This window comes from Salarias fasciatus, chromosome 2 (assembly GCF_902148845.1).
Source record: "Salarias fasciatus chromosome 2, fSalaFa1.1, whole genome shotgun sequence".
NCBI lineage: Eukaryota > Metazoa > Chordata > Actinopteri > Blenniiformes > Blenniidae > Salarias > Salarias fasciatus.
The window spans coordinates 31,281,008-31,305,099 of record NC_043746.1 but is presented as its reverse complement, the minus strand read 5'-3'; the positions used below and the strand labels follow the sequence as shown (position 1 = coordinate 31,305,099).

General features: G+C 50.1%; 5 protein-coding genes across 6 annotated transcripts in view; 2 read left to right on the top strand and 3 right to left on the bottom strand.

The window, feature by feature from the left end:
- Positions 1 to 2,158, bottom strand: part of LOC115399181 (ATPase family protein 2 homolog) — a 59,146-nt gene extending 56,988 nt beyond the window's left edge. The window contains exons 1-4 of the mRNA XM_030106423.1: positions 1,960 to 2,158; positions 630 to 754; positions 375 to 532; positions 43 to 101 (exon numbers count right to left, since the gene is read on the bottom strand). Of these exons, the coding sequence (XP_029962283.1) occupies positions 43 to 101; positions 375 to 532; positions 630 to 754; positions 1,960 to 2,125 (508 nt within the window). The 5' untranslated portion in view covers positions 2,126 to 2,158. The remainder of the gene's footprint in view (positions 1 to 42; positions 102 to 374; positions 533 to 629; positions 755 to 1,959) is intronic.
- Positions 2,159 to 2,697: 539 nt separating this feature from the next.
- On the top strand, positions 2,698 to 9,549 carry LOC115401625 (nucleoside diphosphate-linked moiety X motif 6-like). Of its 2 annotated transcripts, XM_030109909.1 has the most exons (6): positions 2,698 to 2,772; positions 3,513 to 3,793; positions 4,359 to 4,562; positions 5,911 to 5,966; positions 7,287 to 7,341; positions 7,671 to 9,549. In XM_030109909.1, exons 1-6 carry the CDS (start codon positions 2,717 to 2,719, stop codon positions 8,042 to 8,044), a joined length of 1,026 nt encoding a protein of 341 aa, XP_029965769.1. In that variant the 5' UTR covers positions 2,698 to 2,716; the 3' UTR covers positions 8,045 to 9,549. The 2 variants fall into 2 exon arrangements, with proteins under 2 accessions (XP_029965769.1, XP_029965773.1); XM_030109913.1 differs by lacking the exon at positions 2,698 to 2,772 and having other exon boundaries at positions 3,457 to 3,793.
- Positions 8,038 to 16,982, bottom strand: LOC115401643 (fibroblast growth factor 2-like). Its single transcript, XM_030109923.1, has 3 exons — positions 16,495 to 16,982; positions 12,568 to 12,671; positions 8,038 to 9,255 (listed from the first exon to the last, which is right to left on the bottom strand). The coding sequence occupies exons 1-3, from the start codon at positions 16,670 to 16,672 to the stop codon at positions 9,070 to 9,072; spliced, it is 468 nt and encodes a 155-aa protein (XP_029965783.1). The 5' UTR covers positions 16,673 to 16,982; the 3' UTR covers positions 8,038 to 9,069.
- A 1,522-nt stretch (positions 16,983 to 18,504) lies between these two features.
- On the bottom strand, positions 18,505 to 21,028 carry bbs12 (Bardet-Biedl syndrome 12). Its single transcript, XM_030109903.1, has 2 exons — positions 20,961 to 21,028; positions 18,505 to 20,371 (listed from the first exon to the last, which is right to left on the bottom strand). Exon 2 carries the CDS (start codon positions 20,360 to 20,362, stop codon positions 18,536 to 18,538), a length of 1,827 nt encoding a protein of 608 aa, XP_029965763.1. The 5' UTR covers positions 20,363 to 20,371; positions 20,961 to 21,028; the 3' UTR covers positions 18,505 to 18,535.
- Positions 21,029 to 21,168: 140 nt separating this feature from the next.
- On the top strand, positions 21,169 to 22,926 carry LOC115401655 (centrin-1-like). The gene is made up of 5 exons (XM_030109935.1): positions 21,169 to 21,240; positions 21,471 to 21,626; positions 21,826 to 21,953; positions 22,411 to 22,548; positions 22,751 to 22,926. The coding sequence occupies exons 3-5, from the start codon at positions 21,876 to 21,878 to the stop codon at positions 22,838 to 22,840; spliced, it is 306 nt and encodes a 101-aa protein (XP_029965795.1). The 5' UTR covers positions 21,169 to 21,240; positions 21,471 to 21,626; positions 21,826 to 21,875; the 3' UTR covers positions 22,841 to 22,926.
- The last annotated feature ends 1,166 nt before the right edge of the window (positions 22,927 to 24,092 follow it).

The following is a 24,092-nucleotide window of genomic DNA, read 5'->3' as shown; positions in this document are numbered from 1 at the left end:
GCCGAGCACGATCTGAACCTGAACCTCAGAGTCCATACTGACCCACAGACCGCAGCAGGAAGTCCCTGAAGTCGTCTGAGTCCAGCCGGTCGTCTCCGGACCTGAACACACACCACAGGTCCCAAACCTTCATTCGATTCTGTTTAGGAACGTTTCTGCCATTTGAGCTGCAATTACATGTTTCCACCAGCAGATGGCAGCATTAACTCAAAACACAACCAAAAACCCAAGGACGACCACCATGTCTGTCAAAGGCAGTTCATGTGTTTTTTCCTTTTCTCAATGCGGTGATGAAATTAGACTTTTACAGAACATCTGCAGTAAAACCGTCGGTATTCGTCCAGTTTTCCTCAGAAAGCTAGAGGCGTCCAGACCTGAAGCTGAGCAGCAGCCGGTCAGCCTGCAGCACCGGGCCGGTGACGGGCTGCACCGTCACCTCGTCTCCACCCGTCACCCGCAGGTTCTTCTGAGCGGGTTTCTGAAGGCCCACCTTCCCCGCTGGAAACGTGGCGGCAGGCCATCCCAGACACACCTGACGGGCAGAACCGGGACAGAACCGGGACAGAACCGGGACAGAACGGTCAGCAGCAGTCCAGGTTTCAGAGCTAGGAGCCGCAGAGCGACGGTACCTCCTGATGGCCCGTCCGGCTCGTCAGCAGAACCGGCCTCCCGATGCTCGCACCGCACGCCTTCATGGAACCCAGGCTCAGCTGGGCCAGCCTGGACCTGCAGGTTCTGGGGGTTTTATCGTCCGCTGAGGAGAACAGAAAGAAACAGACGGAGAGGAGAAGAGAGGTGAAGACAGAAAGGACTGGATGGTTTCAGGATTCAGAAGCGTCTCAATGAATCAGGCGATCACTGAAGAGGATTTGTTTTAATGATTCAGTCCATAAAGAGAAACCTGACATACAGATTCCTCCACACAGGCGGAGGTTTCTCAGACTCATTGACTGACTGATTGATTATTTCTCACAGCTAATGAAAACCCAAAATCCAGGATCTCAGAAAACATGAAAATCACACGAGACTGTTTAAGAAAAAAGGTTTTAACAAGGACTCGTTTCCTGAAGGGTTCGTCCATGAACAGCACACAGTTTGGTATCAGTACTGGGTCCAGACCCCCAGAGTGAACTACTGCCTCAACAGGGTGGGGGTCTGGGGCCCGGTCTGAGGTCCGCATGGAGGGAACCAGCCAGTGGTCCAGCCTCATCTCATCTTCTTGGATGTGGGGTCTCTTCAGGTCTCGTCTGGTCTCTTCAGAGACCCTCTAGGCTTCAGCTGAGTCTGCAGTTGAGACCAGAGTCATTCAGGGAGCCGGATCCTGCTGGATCTCCGCAGAGTTCCTCAGCTCAGGAAGGCCTGATGGACTCTAAAATATTCTGGTGAAACCAGCAGGGGTCCTGGTGAGACCCCACACTGGACCTCAGTCTAGATTCTGGACCTCGCTACACTCTGGGACCTGGATCGGCAAACGAAGGGCTAAATGTAGTCTCGTGAAAACAGGACCTTGGAGTACTGGGGTCTGGTCCAGTCCTCTATCCGGAGCCCCGGTGGTCTCTGCTGTTGCTCCAGGACCTGGATCCATATTGAGTCCATGGAGCAGGACCTTCTGGTCCTGGTGGAGGGTCAGTGACGTCTCCTCCATGGTGGGCTCAGTAAACCGGACCGTCCCCCATCCAGATCCACAGAGGTGGATCACTGGCTCCAGCAATAATCTGTCCTCATGAATCAGTAAACCTGACAGTGGAATCCAGTGGGATCAGGTGATGAAATGAATGAGGGCTTCAAAGATCCTCGGACTGCCTGGCCCCTACCCCTACCCCTGGTTCTCCGCCCTCATCAGGACCTGGTTTTCAATCCAGACTTTCAAACTGCTCAGAGAGAATCAGGTTATCCTCACTGGAGGAAGAAAAAGAAGAAGAACTGCTCAATCCAGAGCTCCCGATCACTCCTTCTCACCCTTTTCTACGAAGTCGATGACAGTGAAGTTTCTGCTGGAGCCTCCCGGGGTGGAGGAGGGGGTCTGCGGGCTGCGGGGGTCCGGGGGGGTCTTCAGGGCCGACTGGGCCGGAGATCCGTCCTCAGCCGCTCTTTTAGCTTTACTCCTGCTCTTCTTGGAAGACATGTTCCTCCTCCTGCTGCTTCTCCTCCTCCACGTGAAGCGGCTCACATGTAAACACGGAGCGATCACTTCCTGGTTCAAGGTTAGCCCCGCCCCCTTTTACCGTAAATGCTCTACCAAACTGTCAAAGGAAACTGTCAAATTTATATGTCACGTTGGAATGAGGCGCGTGGCCAAAAAGCTTTACAGGGCAGGAAAACCATCCGGACACGAGGAACAGTAATTAAAAAATAAATTAATTAATCAAAAAAACCAATAATTAACAAAACAAACAGCGAAACAATGAATAGCAGTGACTCGAAAGAAAACAAAACATAAAAGCATTATTATTATTATTATTATTATTATTATTATTATTATTATTATTATTATTATTATTATCATTATTATTAGGAAGAAGCTGCTGATTGCTCATCCATTATCATGCTTTAGGTCTTTTCCAGTTGCCTCCTGATGCTGTTCACTCGTTTGTTCATGGTTGACTATCCGACACCAGAAGGAGGAGTGCTGAGGGGACACGAGGGCATAAACCCTGCAGGACAGTGGACCTCCAGAACCACATTGAGAGCCCTGCCTGGGAGCCTTCCTATTTGCATGTTCTCCCCGTGCATGTGTGGGTTTCCTCCCACAGTCCAAAAACATGTTTCAAGGTTAAGTGGTGACATTAAATGACCTTAGGTGAATGTGAATGTGAGCGGTTTGTACTGTGATTGACAGGAGATCTGTCCAGTTCCCCACCTGTCCAGGTGTGCCTGTCCTCAGCTGTCTTCACCTGTCCAGGTGTACCTGTCCTCAGCTGTCCTTAGAAAGAAAGAAAAAAAATGTTATTAATTTCACTGTCGGGGATTCCTTTTTCAACATTCATTGATCCTATGGACTCTATGCAAAACTTCACCACTTCCTGAACTTCAGGAGGCTCCTTGTTTCCTGTCTTTCATGATAGGATGAGCTGATTAATCCAGGTGTCCCTGACCTCTGTAACCACAACAGTAATGGTCAGACACACCTGCATTAATCAGCTCGTCCTATCATGAAAGACAGGAAACAAGGAGCCTCCTGAAGTTCAGGAAGTGGTTGAGTTGTGCATAGAGTCCAGCCTGGGAGCTGATGGGGGTCAAGGGTCAAAGTCAGGGAGGAACACAGAGTGGTGTCGCCTGTGGGATTCAAACATCCTCTATCTATCTATCTATCTATCTATCTATCTATCTATCTATCTATCTATCTATCTATCATTCACGCTCCAAGTTTTCTGTTGTGCTTCTCTTGTGGTCATTACGGTATTTACACAACTTCCAGGACGGTGCTTTATATAACAGTCCTGAACGTGTAGTGACTGTCCTGGACGTGTCCTCCTGCTGGAAGCCGTGGCTGATCGCTCCTGTCTCCTCAGGATGGCAGCCTTTGTGTGCAGACTGTTACCGGCGGTGAGAGCAGCGTGTACCGGGACCCGGGGCTCCTCCCGGGGCTTCTGCTCGGTGACAGGACCGTGTACCGGGACCGGGGGCTCCTCCCGGGGCTTCTCCCGCTCCGCCAGCCGCTGTCAGCTGCAGGCGGAGGGCTGCGGGGTCCTGGCGGGTCGGACGGACCGGTTCGGCGGGGTGACCGTGAACCTGGAGGAGAGCGGACTGTCCGCGGACATCAGCGAAGGAGCGTTCAGCGACATCCTGAGAGGTGAGGAGTCCTGCTGACAGCAGCAGCAACAACAGCAACAGCAACAGCAACAGCAACAGCAACAGCAACAACAACAACAACAACAACAACAACAACAACAACAACAGCAGTAGCAGCAGCAGTCAGATCCCCCACAGTGGATCCAGCTGCAGAATGAGATCTAATTCATTCATTCAGTGTTGGACAGAGTTACATAAACCCCACAGGTGGACAGTGTCAGCAGCCCAGTGTGTAGTGGGTAACACTGTCACCTCTCAGCGGTCCCTGGTTCGAGTCTGGGCTCATGGGACCCTCTATGTAGAGTTTGCATGTTTTCCCAGAGGACTCTGGCTGTGTTAAAGGTTGGTTGATGAGTCTCATGGACAGTCAGAGACCACAGGAGACAGATGGAGGAACCTCACATGGACACAGGGAGAAGGTGCAAACTCCACAAAGGCCCCAGACCAGATAATGAATGCAGACCTGGTCCTGGGATTGCTGTGCGACGGTGTTGACTTGTGCCTGTCACGTCCAGTCTGTCCCTGTTTCTGAGTGACGGTGTTGTCCTGTCCTGTGTCCTCTGTAGACTCCCTGGCTCAGTGGAAGGCAGAAGGGAAGGTGGCGGTGTGGCTTCGGGTCCCCATCGCTCTGAGTCGCTGTGCGGCCGCCGCCGCCGCTCACGGCTTCGCCTTCCACCACGCCAAGCACGACCACGCCGTGCTGTCGCTGTGGCTCGGGCGGGGGGAGAGCCGGCTGCCCGGCTTCGCCACGCACCAAGTGGGAGTGGCAGGTAGGGGTTCGATTCCAGGACCGACAGACGGGACGGCTCAGCGTCTGCTACACCAGGGTGGAGGAGATGGGTGGATGTCACACACCCACACACACACACACACACACACACACACACAGCTGGCACCACTGAAGGAGTCATCAGTACCTGAGGAAGCGACCAGGACGTGTGGAGCAGAGCAGACAGGCTGCAGATCAATCAGAACAAACCGGATGAAACAAAATGAACAAAACCAGGATCCTGGTGTTCCAGGTCAACCCTTCAACCTGAAGGGTTTTTACGGCTATTTTCGTGTCTCCAGTGATGTGAAAGTGGATGAAATAAGCTTGAGGAGAAGGAGGAAAGTGTTTCTTCACTTCAGATGAACCACGTGATCCAGATTATCAGTGATTCCGGACTCTGGAGGACGGTCTCTGTGAGTGAGAGCAGCTTCCTGCAGAGGGCAGAGTGTCTCCACTGTCGTCTCCACTGAGTCTCTACAGCTCAGGGAAGCATGTCAGAACATGTCCACAGCCTCTGGGCTCCCCAACAGAACCAGAGCCTGCAACAGGAGGAACAGAGCCCCTAACAGCCTCCATCAGGAGGAACAGAGCCCCTAACAGAGCCTCCACCAGGAGGAACAGAGCCTCCATCAGGAGGAACAGAGCCCCTAACAGCCTCCATCAGGAGGAACAGAGCCCCTAACAGCCTCCATCAGGAGGAACAGAGCCCCTAACAGAGCCTCCACCAGGAGGAACAGAGCCTCCACCAGGAGGAACAGAGCCCCTAACAGAGCCTCCACCAGGAGGAACAGAGCCTCCACCAGGAGGAACAGAGCCTCCACCAGGAGGAACAGAGCCTCCATCAGGAGAAACAGAGCCTCCATCTTTATGTCTTAATCTGTTTTTCTTTATTTAAATGTGTTTTTTGAAAGTGTTCATCTCCATCGTGTCCTACAGAGCAAAGTGGAGTTACTTCATTAATCCCAAACTGGGAAGTTCCGGTGTTGCAACTGCATAAACTAAAATTATGTATAGAATTTAAGCAGAAAATTATATACATTGAAGACTATATACATATATATATATACTTACCCATATACACAAACCCATTATGTATACATACATGTTTTCAGTGTCATGGATCCCATGGATAAAATGTCTTGAAATTAGTTTGTGGAGTTCGTGAAGAGAATTCATATTTGCAGCGTGGCTCAGAGTTGACCTTTGTCCTCAGGAGTCTATTTATTTACTACAGTCACACAGCGATGATGACTGAGTTTAGTTTCCCGGACAGAGCCCCCACCCCTACCCCCACCCCTACCCCCACTCACTGATGGTAACGGAGCTCTCCTTCCTCCTCCCCCCAGGAGCTGTTGTCGATGAGTCCAGTGGAAAAGTTCTGGTTGTTCAAGATAAAAACAAGGTGAGTGTGTGTGTAATTTATATTTTTCAAGTAGCCTGCAAGCTTACTGTAAATTACACATTCACAATTGAAGCCCTTCTACGATATCCAGCCATGTTGGTGTTTCAGTCTTAAGCCGGTTCTTTGGGCCAGTAGGAGGATCTTCAGCCCTTTCTTCCAGGTAACACAGATCAGGGAGTGAACAGCGTCCCAGAGCGAGTCCAGTACACGAGCGTTTGTCCTGAGTCCATGTGGTGACAGTCTCCAGCCTGGCTGTTGATTTTGGGTGTTGTGACGTGTATCTTTTGTGATTGTGTTGCAGTTTGGTGAGCTTCCCACATTCCAGACTCTTCTTCTGGGATTTCATCAGCCAGCTCTCGCTCTCACACAGAGTTGGCTCTTGTTCTGGCTCCAAAAGACATTTGTATAACGTGTGGACCAACACAGATATCTTCATTATAGGATGTATTTGGTTCTCTTAGCTCTATAATGCCTTCATCGCAGTCTGGTGTCTGTGAAGACTTAAACAGGTCTTGGTTTGTTCAATTATGTATGTCCTTAAGTTCCTGAAAACTTCTCTTTTCACATTTATTAATCATCTTGCATCTGTCATGTGTCTGTTGTCCCTTTTCCTCCCCGGTGTGAACCTAGAGCCACATTGTCCTGGTTTAAACTCACCATCATGAGCTAGCCGTTTCAATAATCACACCTCTTTTCCCAGCTGTTTTGCAGTTGAGTTAGATGCAGAGATGTCTCTGTCTCTCAACCGGGAAACAGTTTTATGTTTCACCAGGACACTGGAGGTTGTATTTGGGCAGCGCTGTGGCGCGTCCATATTGTCCATCGTCCACCCGGATGGAGGCATGTTTCATGGCTCAGCGAGTTCTGTTGTGCGTCAGAGAGCTCATGAAGAGCAGAGGGTTAGAATCGCTGCAGGAGAAGTTTATCATCGAGTGCTTCTGGCTCTGTACTTCAGTCAGGGTGTTAGATTCCTCTGTCAGGATGCTGTTTGGATTGAGCTGCTGTGATATCCTCAGTGTCTCAGCCTTAAAAAGATATTTAATCTGTAAAAAACACCAGAACAACACTTAACACACAACCTCTTTATTTCCAGCTTCAAAAATATAAGAATCTGTTGAAAATAAACGCTGCAGTGCAACAAGATTCATACAGGCAGAGTGAAGGACATTTTCAGCAACTATGAAGAAACAAGTCAGAATGTCTCCAGCAGCACAAACTAGTTAAATATGTCCAATCCTGTCCATGGCGGGACTCTTCCTGTCCAGAGGACTGGCCCTGTCTGAAACCGCTTCACTAACATGCTGGATCTCTGTGTTTCAGACCAAGAACGCCTGGAAGTTTCCGGGTGGATTGTCCGACCCTGGAGAAAACATCGGTGAGTGAAAACAGCAGGTGTAAATCCTCTCACTGTGTTTTTATCCCGGCTAAAGGTGATCTTGCATTTAAACTACACACTATACATACATATGAATTTATATATAATATAGTTCACCTTGAGCAGGTTTAAAGCAGCTTTCAAACTATTTACACGCCTCAACCCTTCAAAAAGCAGCGTCAGGTGTTTGTTCTCAAGTCCAGAGAAACTTCAGTAATGTTTGGATTCACGTCAGAACATGTTTGGTACCGAGCTGTGAGGTCCAGGTGAAGAGAGGGATGACCGCGTGTGTGTGTGTGTGTGTGTGTGGTGTGTGTGTGTGCTTGCAGGCGTGACGGCGGTCCGGGAGGTGCTGGAGGAGACGGGCGTCCGCTCGGAGTTCCGGTCGCTGCTCAGCGTGCGGCAGCAGCACCAGCACCCCGGCGCCTTCGGCATGTCGGACATGTACCTCATCTGCCGGCTGAGCCCGCTCTCCTTCGACATCCACTTCTGCAGGGAGGAGTGCGAGCGCTGCGAGTGGCTGCCGCTGAGCGAGCTGGCCGCAACCCACCATACCACCCCCATCACCAGCCGCGTCGCCCGCCTGCTGCTGCACGGCCTGCGGGTCGGATTCCAGCACGTGGACCTGACCATGGAGCAGCTGCCCGCCGTCTACTCCGGGATGTTCTACCAGCTGTACCACAGACCCCTCCCCCAGCACTGAGCTGCTCCGTCACCTCCACCCGCCTTCTCCTCGTTCAGATGACTGGTCACTGCGGTGAATGGAACAACGTCCTGCAGGTCTTCCAGTTCTGCTCTCAGGACGCTGAGGATTCTCAGCATCTGGAGGACGATTCTTTAGTACTCATCTCATTCATTAAAAGGACTGGTCAGTGTGAACATTCAGCTCAACGATCTCAAAACACTTCTGGGTTTGGGTTCCCGCTGAAACTCTGATTCTGTGAAGGGAGGAAGGATTGAGACCGGTTCACCTCCACGAGAGGAAAACTAGTCAAACTCTTCACTTTCCCTTCTACCGACTTCATAAGTAACAAGAATTATCTTCAAATTTATTCTCCCTTTTGCATGGCTGACTGTTGCTTTCCGTGTGTGTGTGTGTGTGTGTGTGTGTGTGTAGGTTGCATTCAGCAGGAGAGATGAGGTGTTGCAGAGTCTCAGCTGGTTTTTAACTGCTCGCTGGTTTTACTGTTTTGCTGTGAAGATGTGAAGTCGACTTGAAGCCGAGGTTTCCTGTTCGATGGGATGGTTCCTCTATCCTCCTGGTTTCTCTCGTCTGAGGAGGATCACGGTCTTCTGCTGGGTCAGGATTGTCTCCTCACACTGTGTTCAACCTGTGGACGGTACTGGACACTCCGAGACCCGGTTCAGGTCCGAGCAGAAGGCTTCTGGTTCAAACACTGTAACAACACAAGCCGTAGAAGAGTTTCTCTCCCAACATCCAGGTTTAGAGTTCTGGGACAGGGTTCTGGTTCTGGGGCTGGGTTCTGGTTTAGAGCTCTGGAGAACCAGGTTCTGGGACTGGGACAGGGGCTGTAGTTTGGTGGTCTGGGGAATCAGGGTCTCATTCTGGGGCTGGGTTCAGGTTTAGAGCTCTGAGGCAACACACTGCAGTTCTGGGTTCTAGTTTGCTGGTCTGGGGAATCAGGTTCAGGTTCTGGTTTGGTGGTCTGGGGCAGCAGCTTCTGGTTCTGGGTTTCCCTCCTGGTTTTGGTCTCCGTCTCTGGGGCTTTAGCTTTTGGCAGACATGGGGAGGAAGAGGATGGCCTTCTGACCCGGTCCGGTCTTGTTTCCAGACTTGTACTGCCCGGTCCGCTTCAGGGCCACGTACATGTTGGGGTACTTCCTGGACCGGTACGTGTTGTAGTTGTTGCTCTCCAGTCGCTCTAAGAAGTGACACTCGTCTGTGGCTCGTCTCTGGAGGGAACAGACACACGGAGAAGAGGTCCACGGTTCAGTTCCTGAACAACCTGATCCTGAACTGAACTCGAACAAACGGATCCTGAACCTGAACTTGAACAAACTGATACTGAACATCATGTAACTGAAATTTCACCACAAACTGTGAAAACAACATTTCACCTCATGAAAACGGTTTTTATTGCTTTCTGCTTGAATTCATTTTGGGTTCATTTTAATTTGACTATATTGATGAATGTGTGATTTATTATGAGATTTTAAGTGTGAGCATAAATAAATCATTACACCTGATTCTGGACTGTGTGATTGGGTTTTTTTAAATCACCATCAGTTACCTGTAAACTGAAAGTTAAATGTAAATGTTCTATTTCATCCCTACTGACCACCAGAAAGTAGTGCTGAACGCAATTAATGTCCTCTTCACGCATGCGCAGTTCGAGTATGTTTACCAGCGATGTGACTTGGTGACCCCTGTGTGATCCTAGGAAGGTAAAAAGTTCCAGTGCCAACCTCAGGATCGGTTCCTCTGTTCTTCTTGCGTGCAGTTTGTATACAGCTGAGTACAGCTTGAAGATTACAGGACTCGCCTATACGGCTCATACTGCGTTGCTCGTAGCCTTGCAACCATGTTGTTTTATAAAGTGCTGCAGATGGCTGCCTTGGTGTTTCTCCACCGCATCAAATTCCTTGTATGGGCAACTGTACAAGGTCAATAAAAATTATCCAGATTCTGGTTCTGATTTATCAACAACAGCGAAAGCTAACACCAACACCAACCGTGCGGCTAACAGCCACACAGCTGATCTCAATAAATTGGGGGAAGAATGAAAACACAGTCTTTACTAGGAACTCGTGCTAACGCAAGCAGTGTTACCAAAATGTCGGGCTCGGTACCAAACAGCCAGGAGAAAAGCGAATGAACGGCACTTCCACCGGCGGTGGCGAAAGCTAACACCAGTCGCGTCACTAACCAGCCGAACTACGCACCAATAAGCCAGAAGAGAATGTCCAAACAGCGCCTCCACCCTCAGTGGCCAAGATAACACCCGGCTCGTTCCGATAAGCCAAGTAAGAGACGCGCGAACAGTGCCTCCATTGCAGCAGCTAAGCTAGTACCGGCCGTCTCGCTACCAGCCGCGGTTGGCACGTCAACAAGCTGGGGGAGGGGAGCGCGTGGACGTAGCCTTCTGACAGAGGTAGATCTGGCTCGCTATCCAAGAGCCGAACAGCCCGGCTGCCACTTGGCTACCGGGCTATCAGTACAACGGGAGCAACGCCACCGTACCGTACGCTAGTATGCCCCAGCGCCTGAGTGATTCTCAGGGTAGGAGAGCGAGGTCGCTGCCCCCCAACACTCAATCAAGAGAACAGATTCAACAACCTTACCGTCTGCCGGGAGATTAGGAGTGACTCCCTCGACCAGAGGAGATGACACAGTGGCAGAAACCCATCCTTAGAAGAAGGTGAATAAGGGGGTAACTGCTGTCGCAGCCTTTCGAGTGCGAACTTCGCTGCTCTGACCAACATGGTCGCAAGGCAAGACGCAGTATGAAGCCGTATAGGCTAGTCCTGTAATCTTCAAGCTGTGCTCAGCTGTTTGTGAACTGAACGTAAGAAGAAAAGAGGAACCGAACTTGGGGTTGACATTGGAACTTATTACCTTCCTAGGGTGACCCAGGAGCCACAAGTGACATTGTTGGTATACGTACATACTTGAACTGCTCATGCGCAAAGGGAACATTTCGTGTTTTCAGTACCACCTTCTGGCGGTTAGTCAGGATGACATAGAACCATATTTTCATGTCACATATGATTTAGAAACAACTGTAAAGATCTTTGATTCCATTGAGTCTGGACTGAGGTTGAATACATGACTGAAGATGTTAAAGGCAGATCAATGTGTGTCTTTGGTGTTGAAGTTGAAATACTTAGTGGCTGTTTAAAGTCCACATCAGACGGTGGATATATTTTCAGTCTGAGAGCAGCTGTTCCTGAACTGAGACCGTGGAGCTGGGAAAGCTGCTTTCATGTTAAAATGAGTCTGTGTGTGTTGGTTTCCTCTTCCCATTGACGGAGAACGTTTGGTTTGAGGTAAGTGATGATTAGAAGGTCTGATGTTGTTCAGGCTGCAGCAGCTGGAGGAGATTCCTCACTTCACTTTTCACATTACAGTAAAGAATCAGACCAGACGGATTCTGAAATGAGTTGTTTTGTCCCTCTGAGCTCTGCAGACTTCACCTGAGCCAGTTTATTTTTGTTTATGAATCATTTATTGATCAGCCGTAATGGCTCATATTTACATTGAGTCCTCCTTCAACCAGATTATCCTTAAGTAAAGGAATACTCCGAAGATTTTGGACCCACGCCCTATCCCTATCATTTACAAAGAGAGTTAAGCTCATAAATACCTTTTTTGTGTCCGTTCGTCCAGCCGCTGGCTCCCAGCTGTTAGCATCGTAGTTAGCTTAGCTCAACTGTGGGAGGTGAAGAGGAGACAGAGCTGGACTGACGAAAGTGGACAAAATACTCCTTCCAGTGGTCCAGGGGACGACGTATTAGCACGTGAAGTAAATCGGAATGGTTATAAAACATTTAAAAAGACGTGTTTTCTTTTTAATCCATTAAAATAATGTTTTGACACACAGACCTGCGCATGCGCGGAAGGATATACCAGGCGCACAGCAGTAGAAGCATAGACTCAGCCGCTGTGCGCCGGTATATCCTTCCATGGAGCACTATGCTCGTTCAGATCTGTGTGTATCAACACGTTATTTCAACGGATTGAAAAGATAACACGTCTTTTAAAATGTTTTATAACCATTCCGATTTACTTCACGTGCTAATATGCCGTCCCCTGGACCACTGGAAGGAGGATTTTGTCCACTTTCGTCAGTCCAGCTCTGTCTCCTCTTCACCTCACGCAGTTGAGCTAAGCTAACTACGATGCTAACAGCTGGGAGCCAGTGGCTGGATAAACGGACACAAAAAAGGTATTTATGAGTTTATCTCACTTTGTAAATGATAGGGATAGGGCGTGGGTCCAAAATCTTCAGAGTATTCTTTTAAGTAACAGATTTCAGTAAGTGATGTTTTTCTCCTGAGGAGTATTTTAGAGTTACTCTTTTGAAGTCTCCCAACAGTCAGGGAATTTTATTTTCTTCCTGCAATAGTTTCAATCGATTGAGATCAGGAGAAATGAGAGTGACCTACTCTACTCAGATCAATAATCCCACAGCCACAGAATAAAGCTGAATGAGAGTGAGCGTGAGAGGAGACAGAAGGTGTTCATGTGGCTGCCGAGAGGCTCACCGCTCCAAACAGCCGTCCGTCTCGGTTCATGGCCAGATACCGGTTGGCGCTGATGCCCTTGATGACCACCTCGCCCACAGAGGTCGCCTGCAGCTGAAGCTTGACTGGATGAAGGGCAGAAAGAGGAGGGAGAGAAAGGCTGGTGTCAGATCCTCACGTCTGGAGTGAAGGTGAGAAATGAAGGGAAAGAGGAGGGAGAATCTGGAGTTTCAGTTTAAGACATTTTCGCATTTCTGTTAAATAAAGTTCAGCTTCACCTTGAGGAGCCTCAAAGAACACTAGAAAAACTTAGAAGGAAAGGTTAGCTCAGGGTTTTTCAACCTTCTGAAGCAGGTTTCATGTTTTTCATTGAAACAGTCACCAGCACAGCACCAGGCCATAATGTTAGAAAATGAAACTGTGTATCCGGGTGATTGGGAAACTCTGTATTAAAGGGACAATCATCATTCGAACAGCTTGTAGGATGAAGCTGTTTAGCAGCCTGCTGGTTCTGAATCTGACGCTCCAGAAGCATCTGACTGATGGCAGCAGTTCAAAGAGTTTACGGAGAGGAAGTGAGGAGTTCCTGACAACGCTCCGTCCCTGTTCCTGGAACAGTTCTTGGACAGAGGGAGGGACGCTCCAGTGACCTTCTCAGCCCCGTGACTGCCCTCTGTTGAGGTTTCCTGTCTGACACACTGCAGCTGGAGCACCGGGTGGAGATGCAGTCTGTCAGGACGCTCTCCACCAGTCCTCTAGAGAAGGTCCAGAAGGTTCTGAGGATGCTGGAGGGGGGAGAAGCTCGTTTCAACCTCCTCAGGAAGTGAACTTGGATCATTTCTCACCAGAGTTCCACCACAGTGGTTGAAAAACACTGGATTAGCTGAAGTTTAAAGCCGCAAAGTCACTCTCAACCAGGACCAGCAAATGAGGACCAGCACAGTGAAACCTGGTTCTGGGGTGAACCTGACGCTCCTCCAACAACATCAAGAGCTTCTCATCCATCCCTGAACCGAAGCTCCACCTCTGGTCCAAACCTCCTCCTTTGGACCAAAATTCCATCCATGGACCAAACTTTCACTTTTGGACCACAGCTCCACCCCTGGATTAAATCTCTACCTCTGAGCCAAAGCTCCACCCCTGAACCAAACCTCCTCTACCTCTGGACCAAGCCTCCACCTCTTTACTTCCACCCACGGACCAAACCTCCAGCCCTGGACCAAAGCTCCACCCACGGACCAGACCTGCCACCCAGCAGAAAGATCTGACCCACAGTACAGATGTAAGAAGCCACAAATGATCCAGAACCTCATTAAAGCTCAGGGAGGAAATAATCCATCACTTGATTATGTTGTTGGGAGAACAACAGACTGAAGTGTTCTGTCCACATCCGGCTCAGCCTGCGTACATCTGGACAGGTGAGCAGTAGATCTCACATCTGGCCTGCGTCATCCGGAGAGCAGGAGGGGGGAAGCTGAAGCCCTGGGACCGTGTGGTGGAACACACTGTTTATCCAAACTGAATTCACAAGTCAAACAGTTTGGAGGGAATGGAAGCGAGAGATGCCATAAACTGAAATCCACAGCGTTTTCTTGTTTTTCTTAACTTCAGAGAAAGTATGTTCTTTAAAAACACAAATTACTGCGATAACCAACAGCACAGAAGCTGCTGTCTCCACCGGGCTCTTTCTCTGGCTGGAGGCACGACACGGCTCCTGCAACTGCAGAAGGTGGAGGCAGATCTGAATCTGCATCAGGACATCTGTCTGTAGTTTAGATCTCAGCCTGCTGATCTGAGTGTGTTCAGTCTTTACAAGCTGCGATTTGGTCCCACAGCCTTTCAAAATAAAAGAGAGCTGATCTCCGCTGTGAAACCTGGAAGTGCATCCTGAAGAACATGAAGCACAGTACTGTGGAACCTGCTGCTCTGTTTCAGTTACATGTCCTGTTCCTCCTGGCAGGTTGGGCTCAGTCTGAACAGTCCATTCATGTAACAGTCCAGGTCATAATAACACTGATTTCTCCTCCTGACTACTTCCTGGTGGAGGATTCTGTTTCTCTTACTTCCAGAAGACTTTAATTTTTTTCTTAATGTAGAGTAACATGAGCTGACATCATTAACAAGGTGAATCCTCACTCACTCATCCCGGTGAATGGAAGTGATTGAATTATTCTAAAAATAGCCTCTGGCTCCTCCAGCTGGTTCCATCAGAAGTTTGTATGAAATGTCACGCTAGGGATTGAGCAACACACTTCAGAGTGTTTTCTCTTCAAACGCTTCGTTTTCAGGCTCCCTCATGACACCGGTGGTTGAGTCAGGGTCTCCAGACCTGAGAACTCCTTACCCCTCATTTATGATTCTTGCGTAGAATCATGTGCAAATCTGAGCGCTTATCTTGCCGTACGAGTATTTCAGCGTATGAATGAACGAGTCTGGATAAAGACAGCAGCTGAATTTGATCGTCATTAACATGTCAAGCCCTGAAATATCCATGGTTCAGAAGCCCCGCCCACTGAGGTCAAACGTAGAGGAGAAACCTTGAAAAAAAAAGAAACTTTTGCAACCTTGAAATTGATTCCCTCAGTCTGATGTGGAGGTAAATAAGGAGGAGGATGGAGGGAAGTAAATGAGGATGAGTTCTTTGGAAGTCTAAAAACTGGAATTAAAGGAGCCAGAAAAACTCGCCAGTGAACAGAGTCACCGTGGACGATCGCACACCGACTCAGGTTTGAACAAATTATAGACCTGTTAATTTCACCCTGATAGTACTGATCATTATAAACAATGAGGCTGGCATGTGTTACACAGGTCAGATTTTTATTGTTTCCTTTAATGATATCTTGGAACCAGACACCAGCAGCACTGCGGCCGGGTCTCCTGCCAGAGTGGTGACAGTCCCACCGTCCAGACCCCAGTGAAGGCTCTGCTGGGTCCCTGGTTCTTTAGGTCTTCTCATGGGTCCAGCACATCAAAAGTCACTCCATCGGCCAATGCAATATTGTGTAAAACTGCACAGACCAAAATACTGTCACACACCTTTTAGGCGGTGAACAGCAGCGTTCCCCCACTGGGTCAAACAGAGAACCCTGCCTCTGAGCGTCTGAAGCAGCAGAGCTACAGCGACTCTTCTGTGTTCACTGTTAGAACTAAGCTACTCCCCCGTGGTTCAGTTTACCAGCGGGGTTATTGAACATTGAAAATCTTTTATTAATCCTACAAGGGGAAATTTTCTTAGATATTCTGTGAGGGCATTCTCTTCTGTTTTATTCTTTTACTGAATCTGTGCTTAATATGTGCTGCTTGTACTTTATTTTCACGCTGCACCAGGTTTTGCTGCTGCACCTCGAATCCACACTGAGTCTGAAACTACACGATGTCAGAGCTGTGGTGAGACCAGATCGCACCGTACGCTACGTCCATGTTGATAAATACTGATCCTAGCGCAGGAATGGCCGCACGCCCAGTTTTCTGCCGTACGTTCGTTTGATGATTGACGACCACTGAGAAATCTCAGTGTCCAGAGAAACCTTAACTGCCGGTTCAGATGAACGTTCAGACCAGAAGCTCGTCATGTTAGTCTGTAGTTCCACATCTGGAACACAGATTAAAAAGAAATAATCCCCTAAAACAACCTCAGAATAATTTTGACATATGATCCAACCTGTGGAGGTCACAACCAACTCTTCAACAGATCATTCATGTGGAGATGGTCTTTTATTTACAGAGGCTGTCTGATGAGAGGGAACGGGGAGAGATGAGAGACGCCGAGGTGGAGGGACTCGGCCTCCCAGCAGTGAACTAACAGCACAGTGAGGCCTTCATCTTAATGGAGAGAAAAAAATGTCAGCTGGAAAACTCACATCGCCCCTCCACACGTTTCGCGGCTCCTGTTGGCCCTGGAGGAGCATAAAGCAGCATTGTCTGGGGCTGGAAGTGGGGAGTACTCACTGTGGGGGTCGGTCTTCTCCCGGATGCCGTCCACTCCCCCGTCGGCCCTGATCCTCAGGAAGAAGCCCCCGTTCTTACAGTACAGTCTCTTGGGGTCCTTGAAGGTTCCGGGGGGGAACCCTCCGCTGGCCCCGTCTTCAGGTGTGGAGGGCAGTGTTGTGATTCCTCCAGTAGCCATCTCCCGCTCCGTGCCTCTTCCTGGCGGCCTCCTCGGAGCCCCGGCGAGGCCTCCGCCTCCCCCCGGACTCTGCTTCACCTCAGATGTCAGTGTGTCTGCTCGCCCCCACCTTCCCTTCAGGCTCTAGGACTCCCGGCTACCGGCGGATGAAGCCCGTGGCGGGCGGGCGGCGGGCCGCTGTCTGTGGCGCTGGCGGCCGCTCGGTGGGGGGGATGCATGCAGGTTCCCTCCGTCTCTCCCTCCCGTCTTGCACTGGAGTGTTTGGAGCAGGGCAGCTGGCTTAGATCTGCGAGGAAGGCTTTCCCTTCTGGGCCTCAGCTCGCATGCGCCCTAGAAGCAGACTTGCTCACGCCCACTAATGCTCGGTGACTTAATGAACCAGCCCAGCAGGAGGAGGGCTGGGGACGGGGCCCTGCAGCTGCCCAGAGCCTCCGCTAAGGAGCAGCAGCTGTGAACAGAAGCAGAGTCGGAGGAAAAGCTCCGTCCACATGACCTCAGCTCGGTCTGCGGATCAGAGCAGCCGGCTGGGAGGGACCGAGGCTGGAGCGACGTGACCGGGAGCCAGTCTCCATGCAGAGCACGAGGATCTGCTCGGTTCAGCACACACCCCGTCACAGGGGAAACACACGGGTTCACCTGGACAGGTGAGCCGTCACCGCAGGACACACACCAGGCTTCACACACACTCATGGAGGAGGACAGAAAGAGAGAGAGAAAACACAGGGTGCTCCAGCTGGAGTGGTGCTCCACCTTTCCCTCGCCGCTCGGCTCTGGCTGCTCCGTCAAACCTTCCTCACCTTTTATTTCACAGAGCTATTTTTAGGACGAGTCACGGCGCCCTCAGTGGACGTAACAGGAGACCGACGGTCTCGCGTGTTGAAGACACCGACACCGTTCAAGCTGAAGATCAGCGTCGTTCAAGACTCTCTGCCGTTTGTTCTGCTGCAGTTTCTCTCAGTGGACTCAGAGATCATGAACCCGACACACCTGCTGGTTACAGACCTCATGAACTGGTTCATCATTAGTCTAACCCACCACAAGACAACAAGGTGACCGAGTCAACGTGCAGAATATGAGGAGTGATTGAAAGAGCAGCCTGATCATGACCTCTGACCCCTGAGAAGACCAGAAGCAGGCCAGAGAGGCCCTCAGGGCCCAGAAAGCCAGCGGCCATCCCAGAGCTTAGATCCCAGCCCCTCGCCCAGGCAGACGTCCACGCACCGGTCCAGAAGAAGGCAGAGGAAGACCCTAGCCAAGACCCCCGGCAGCCACGGGACCTGGACCTCAGGGGACAAGACCAGCAGGCGCCGAATCTGCCGCCCACCGGTCGCTCAGGCAGAGGGCCATGACCAGACCCAGGAGAACCGACCCAGGCTTCCAGCCCCGTACCCCAAGGTCCAGGGTATCAAAACCCCCCAGGACCCTCCCCTCCCCTCCATCACACAACCAATCCAACACCCTCACATCCCTGCACCATTCAGCTGTCATGTCCTGTGGGAGAACACCCCCCCCCCCCAAGTCAATGCAAAGTTATTGATCCGTTTTGGGTGAACGCTGGTCAGAGCTACGGTTCAGGCTGAAATGAGGAATTCCTCTCAGTAGAAAACAGTGTTGCTCATTTCTGTGGCATGTGGCGCCCTCATGTGGAGGGAAACAGGAAACATGTCAGTGGTGTTTCTGAATGGACTGAAAACAGGTTTCATTGTTAAATAGTTTTATTGATAATGAGCTAGTAACAAAAAAACTGTTTGTTCATAGTTTCACGAGCTGAAGAAGCCAGGTGAGAACCTGCACTTCTAAAGCGTTCGGTCCAGTCCCATCCAGTCCCATCCTGTCCCTGGAGCTGCTGCTGCTGCTGGAGGCTCATAGCAGCAGGCTGTCCGTGCTGTCGGAGTGCTGGCCTCCACCTGTGAGGATCTCTGTATCGGTCTGTAAGATCAGGAAAACAACGTCTAACGCCTTCCTCCACACTTCCAGCTTCACACTCAGATTATCGTAGACCTCCCTGGCCGGCGGCTCCTCGGGTCTTATCCCTTCCTGTCGTTCACCCTCCAGAAGAAGCTGGGGGAAGTTTGGAGCCGAGTCGGTCTGCTGGTCACGGTTCTGGAGCTGCTGGTTCACTAAAGTCCGGGCGTGGACTACAGAACATCTCCCTGTGTTAACCATGACAGTGGTAAAGTAGTCTATCAGGCCGTCTGCCATGAGCTGGAACACCGCCGCTCTGTACCGGTTCCCCGCCCCGCCCCGGCCCTCCGCCCCGAGCTTCAGCAGGCGGTGAATGCAGAGCATTTCTGTCCGGCCCGCCCCGGGCAGCAGGGCTCTGTCCTGCAGAGCGTAGTGTAACCTGTAAGCACAGGCCCAGAAGCGCTCCTCCAGGCTGGGCAGCTTGCCGTGCACGCTGCTGGTCAGCACCACCGTCACCAGGCCGCCGCCGCCGCCGCCGCCGCCGCCGGGGCAGATGTTCACAGCTGCTGCAGGCTTCCTCTGGTGGCCGCTCAGGTCTCTCCAGATCCAGACCTTCACCCCGGAGCCCAGGCAGCGTCTGCTGAGCTGCGTGGCGTACGTCACCGCAACAGCTCCAGTTAAGCTAGCAAACGTCCTCAAGATGGAAGCCCTCACCTTTTCCACCACAAGAATCTGGTGTCTCCAACACAGATCAACCATTTTCTCACAGGCAGACCCACCGATCAGAATCAGGTCCACTCCCAGGTTCAGCAGCAGAGCGCTGACTCTCTCCACCCAGTCGTCCTCTCTGCCCGAACTGGACAGACGATCCGTCACACGCTGGATTCCAGTCGGTCCATTAAAGCCAAGGTGGCGGAAGTCATGTGACAAATCCCCGGTGACGACAGCAACCTGCAGGGTTTTCCCCTTCAGACGCTGAGCGATCAGAGCTCCCTCAGCAGGCAGAAGAACGACGCAGCCGCCAACCACACAGGCGTGCTCCTCCGGCACGCCGGGAAGGAGACACGTCAAGAATTTAGTCACGTCAAACCCCGGGCGGCTCATGTCTGCCCGTTTAGCCTCTGACTGCATCTGGACGGCTTGAAGGGCGAGTCTCATCGAGTCGCCGCAGCCGTGGCTCAAGCCCTGAGCAACGAGGCCGAACTCCGGAAGCCTCGGCTCGACAGCTTGTGTTACTCTGGAGACGCTTCCAGAGTTAGTTTCACTGAAATGTCTGCTGAGCTTCACTTTCCTTCGTGCTCTCATGTCCAGGGCGGTCCCGTCAGCCTGTGGAGCCAGTCCTGAATCCTCAGCTGCTCCAGAGGAAACCTGACAAACAGCCTCTATGGAAACTGTGCTGCTCCTGCAGACGTCTGTGCACACGTCCATCCCCTCAGACATGGCGGAGACGATGTGTGTGACTGGAATCCCGTCCTGCAGGCAGCGCAGAGCGGTGCGACTCCACGCTCCCATCAGAAACAGCAGGCATCCCGAGCCGGAGTGGAAGACCTTCTGGTGGGCTTGGAGAGTCTCACAGACCAGCTGGGCCGCCGGGCAGCTGAGCTCCAGGGTTTCCAGGATCCGATAACAGGAACACACAAGAGCCGACTCCCCGGTCGAGTCATCCTGGACGAACTTGAAGCTCTTGCAGGGACCCAGCGAGGACCGGGAGAGCTCTGCCAGTGCTGACAGCTGCTGCAGGCCAACATGCTGTCTGTTGTTCAAAACTGTGCTTTCCAGCATCATTCAAGGTACCTGAACAGAGAAAGACAAGAAATAAGGCTGGGTTCAGTTTGAAGACCTAAAATTCGTTTTATATTTACATGTAACGAATGATAATGGATCCATTATTTGCACAAAATTCTGCCAACTGCACTGCATATTTTATCAATATGAATGAGGATGCAATGATCGCAATTAATTAATGGTACAGATTTATACTTGTGCAATCTATCCCTAATGGAAAAAGATTCTAGACACCCACAAAGAAATACATATATCCCCTAATAATGCACTGTGAGCCTGAGCTGTAGTGAGTGTGGGTGTCACAGTAATAAGCAGACTTCATACTTTCTGACTCACTTAACATCAACAATACAATCACATTAGAGAAAGGGTCAGACTGTATTCAGAGTAAATAGAAACAAAGCTCAGGAAACTGAAGCTATCTGATGGAAGAAGACAGCAATGAACTCCACAGAGTTTCACTGAACTGCTGTGCTAACAGCTAAGCTAGCAGTCTGAAAAGACACTTCTGAAGACGTCAGGCTGAAACAACATGAGAGCGGAACAAACTCACGCAGCGTGAACGTTCTGAGCCTGGAAACGCTTTGCTTTGATTTACCTTCATGAAGACGTTTAAAGATGTTTTGGGGAAAAGACGCTTCTTTATCCAGCTCTCCCTACTGCTCACACGATCCGCACTGCGCATGCGTGAAGACGCCTGGTCGCCTAGCGACAACAAACCGTTCAGATGATTGGCGGAGACCATTATGTCCCGCCCACCCAGTGCTGTGATTGGCTGCTGCTTGGTTTCTCTGTACATCTGTAATCCTGATTGGCTGCTTGTCTGTTGACAGGAACGAAGGGACCGTCTGCTTTGTTGACATCTAACTTTGGAAATGGTGAGAAAGTATTTAACTTAACTATTTTACAACCTGCACGCCGAGTTAAAGTTGAAGTATCTGTCGTTGTATCCGCTGACATTAGTCTGAAAACCCGCTTCTCTCGGAGAACCGCTGAGCAGCAGATAGTTCGATTAGCTTGATGCTAACAGCCGTGCTAACAAACAAAAGTCATGTGGAGTTAGTTAGTTTCTGCTTTTAACCGAATAAAATGTTGATCTTTATTTCAGGCGTCAAGTTACAGGAAAGCAGCAGCTTCTACGAGCCAAAGGAAAAAGGCCAGCGTCAAAATAGAGCTGACCGAGGAGCAGAAGCAAGAAGTTAAAGAAGCTTTTGACCTGTTTGACACAGATGGAAGAGGAGCCATCGACGTGAAGGAGTTAAAGGTGGGACTGGTTTAGTCTGGTTAACCAGGATCATCAGTCTTTAACCCTGTTAACCCTGCTTTAAATTAACTAGTTAACCCTGAACCCTGCTTCAAGATAACCAGCTAACCCTGAACCCTGCTTCAAGATAACCAGTTAACCCTGAACCCTGCTTTAACCTGGTTGAAGATAACCCGCTGACCGCCCCGTCCTGCCACAGGTGGCCATGAGAGCTCTGGGTTTGAACCAAAGAAAGAAGAAATCAAGAAGATGATTTCAGACCTGGACAAAGAAAACTCTGGAACGATTGACTTCGACGACTTCCTCAGTATCATGACTCAGAAAATGGTGAGTGAACGTCAGTAACTAGTCCAGTGGAGGAGCTGAACTAGGTTAACGTGTTGCTGTTTAATGAGAGAACAGTCTGTTTCAGTCCAACACTGAAATGTTAAAGTGATCAATTTCTCACAACTTAAACCATAAATATCAATCTTCTCCTATCTGATTGTTAAATTACAAATAAAGTTATATTAATTAGCTTTTAGTTGCTCAACTTCTTGACATATGCAGTAAAACTAACCTGTGATGTTTCTCATTCTGAATGAATTTATGGAATAATTGTTTCCTTCTTCTAAAAATCGCAGCCTATCCAGATCCTAGCCTGTTGACATCTGTGTTTTTGAGTAGTATTTTATGTGTGAGTCTGTGAAGACGATGGGCCCTTAAAGAGACTGTTAAAGACCGAAGTGTTCAGTCTGTTTTGGAGCGAGCAGATGATTGACGGCCGTGAAAATCGTCTCAACAGAGTGAAAAGGACTCCAAAGAAGAAATCCTGAAGGCTTTCCGGCTGTTCGATGACGACTGCACGGGAAAAATCTCCTTCAAGAACCTGAAGAGAGTCGCCAAGGAGCTGGGCGAGAACCTGACGGATGAAGAGCTGGAGGTATTCACTGCGGCACCACCTGTTTTCTCCGTTCCGCAAACACACACGTCTCAGGCGTGGCGGTGCCGCAGCGTCGGCTTCACTTCCAGATGTTTTCTTCGGAAGCAGTTTGATGAAGAAAAGCAGTTAAACCACATTCTGAGTTTTGAGTCTGTCCTCACGCCGACAGTCTGATCGGGTCTCTTCCTCTCTGCTTCTGAAGGAGATGATCCAGGAGGCGGACCGAGACGGGGACGGAGAAGTCAACGAGCAGGAGTTCCTGAGGATCATGAAGAAGACCAACCTTTACTGACGGTCCTAAGGCATGGCCTCCCTGTATATACACGTTCTGTCGCTCGGGTTTTGCACTGATTTTTGAATAAATAGTTTTTCCTGGTAGTTGACTGTGTGGTGTTTTCTGTCTGCTGGGGGTGAAACCAGCTGGAGGATCGTCCAGCAGGCAGTGAGAGTCAGACGAGTCGCCGCTGACTGGAGTGAGTCAGACGAGTCGCCGCTGACTCACCTGTGTTTGAGCAGGATGACGAACAGTCAAAGTCACTCTCACTTCTGCAGGAGAGGCGCTCCAGAGTGCAGAAACTGGTGAAAATAAACAGGATATCGTCGTGACGTGTTTTTCCGAAGCATCAGACGGCTCTCCGGTATTTTCAGGATGCTCGCCGCCGCTTGTGAAAGTTGATAATCTGACGGTGAGACGAGATCAGGTGGAAAGTATGAAGCATCTTCTGTCCTCACTGAAGAAAACAAGCTGAGGAAACATGATCGATATCGACTGGAACAATCAGATCCTCCTCAGACGTCAAATCAGCAGATGAGTCTGTCTCCACTGAAGCTCCGCTTGCTTTCAGCCTGGATGAGCTGATATTTCTTCAGGGTGAATGACTTCCATGCCGTGCTCAAGAGCAACGGGCAGAGTCGGCTGGTTTCAAACCCTCTGCCAGCCAAAACATTAGATACGGCAGAACTTAGGTTAAGAGATGTTCTCCAGACCGAACATCAGACCGCTGCTGCAGAGTCACACGTCCATCTGATCGTCCTCGGGTAGACTGTGCAGTTCAGCCTGCTCAGCAGAGACACCGCGAGCTGCTGGCGTGTCGGATCAGTGAAGAGTTCTGACCTCTCAGCCAACAGGAAGTGATTCTGGACCTCCTGGATTTTAAGAATATCACACATTGATAGGGTGAAGGAGGGATCATGATGAGTCCAAAGTGATCAGGAGCTTCAGGAGGTGCAGAGAACAAGCTTTTCTTTCTTACTTTTATTTCATGTATAATTTAGAGTAATGTGATTTTTGGCATTTGTTTCATTCACTTAAATGTCTTTTTATTTGTTCTCTTTCTTTCGTGTGTTTGAAATCAATAAATGAAAAGGCCACGCTGAACTGAGCATAGTTTTCCTGGTTCTGTCTCCCGGTTAAAGTTAAGGTGACGATGTGTGGACAGACTGAATCAACCGAATTAACCATTTCCTGAAAGAAACGCCAACTTAAAACAACCAAAGGTAATCATCTGGTCGTGTCTGAAGTCGGGTAAAGGTCCCGGCTCCAT

What these genes read in the sequence shown, in the direction of transcription:
- bbs12 (XM_030109903.1), bottom strand. Translation starts at nt 20,362, where the DNA reads ATGATGCTGGAAAGCACAGTTTTGAACAACAGACAGCATGTTGGCCTG.
- LOC115401643 (XM_030109923.1), bottom strand. Translation starts at nt 16,672, where the DNA reads ATGGCTACTGGAGGAATCACAACACTGCCCTCCACACCTGAAGACGGG. An exon ending in GGAGAAGACCGACCCCCACA is followed by an intron (nt 12,672 to 16,494) that starts GTGAGTACTCCC and finishes CCCTTCATCCAG; the next exon opens with TCAAGCTTCAGCTGCAGGCG. An exon ending in ACGGACGGCTGTTTGGAGCG is followed by an intron (nt 9,256 to 12,567) that starts GTGAGCCTCTCG and finishes TGTTCCCTCCAG; the next exon opens with AGACGAGCCACAGACGAGTG.
- LOC115401655 (XM_030109935.1), top strand. Translation starts at nt 21,876, where the DNA reads ATGATTTCAGACCTGGACAAAGAAAACTCTGGAACGATTGACTTCGAC. An exon ending in GTATCATGACTCAGAAAATG is followed by an intron (nt 21,954 to 22,410) that starts GTGAGTGAACGT and finishes TCGTCTCAACAG; the next exon opens with AGTGAAAAGGACTCCAAAGA. An exon ending in TGACGGATGAAGAGCTGGAG is followed by an intron (nt 22,549 to 22,750) that starts GTATTCACTGCG and finishes CTGCTTCTGAAG; the next exon opens with GAGATGATCCAGGAGGCGGA.
- LOC115401625 (XM_030109909.1), top strand. Translation starts at nt 2,717, where the DNA reads ATGTTCTCCCCGTGCATGTGTGGGTTTCCTCCCACAGTCCAAAAACAT. An exon ending in GTCCAAAAACATGTTTCAAG is followed by an intron (nt 2,773 to 3,512) that starts GTTAAGTGGTGA and finishes CTGTCTCCTCAG; the next exon opens with GATGGCAGCCTTTGTGTGCA. An exon ending in GCACCAAGTGGGAGTGGCAG is followed by an intron (nt 4,563 to 5,910) that starts GTAGGGGTTCGA and finishes TCCTCCCCCCAG; the next exon opens with GAGCTGTTGTCGATGAGTCC.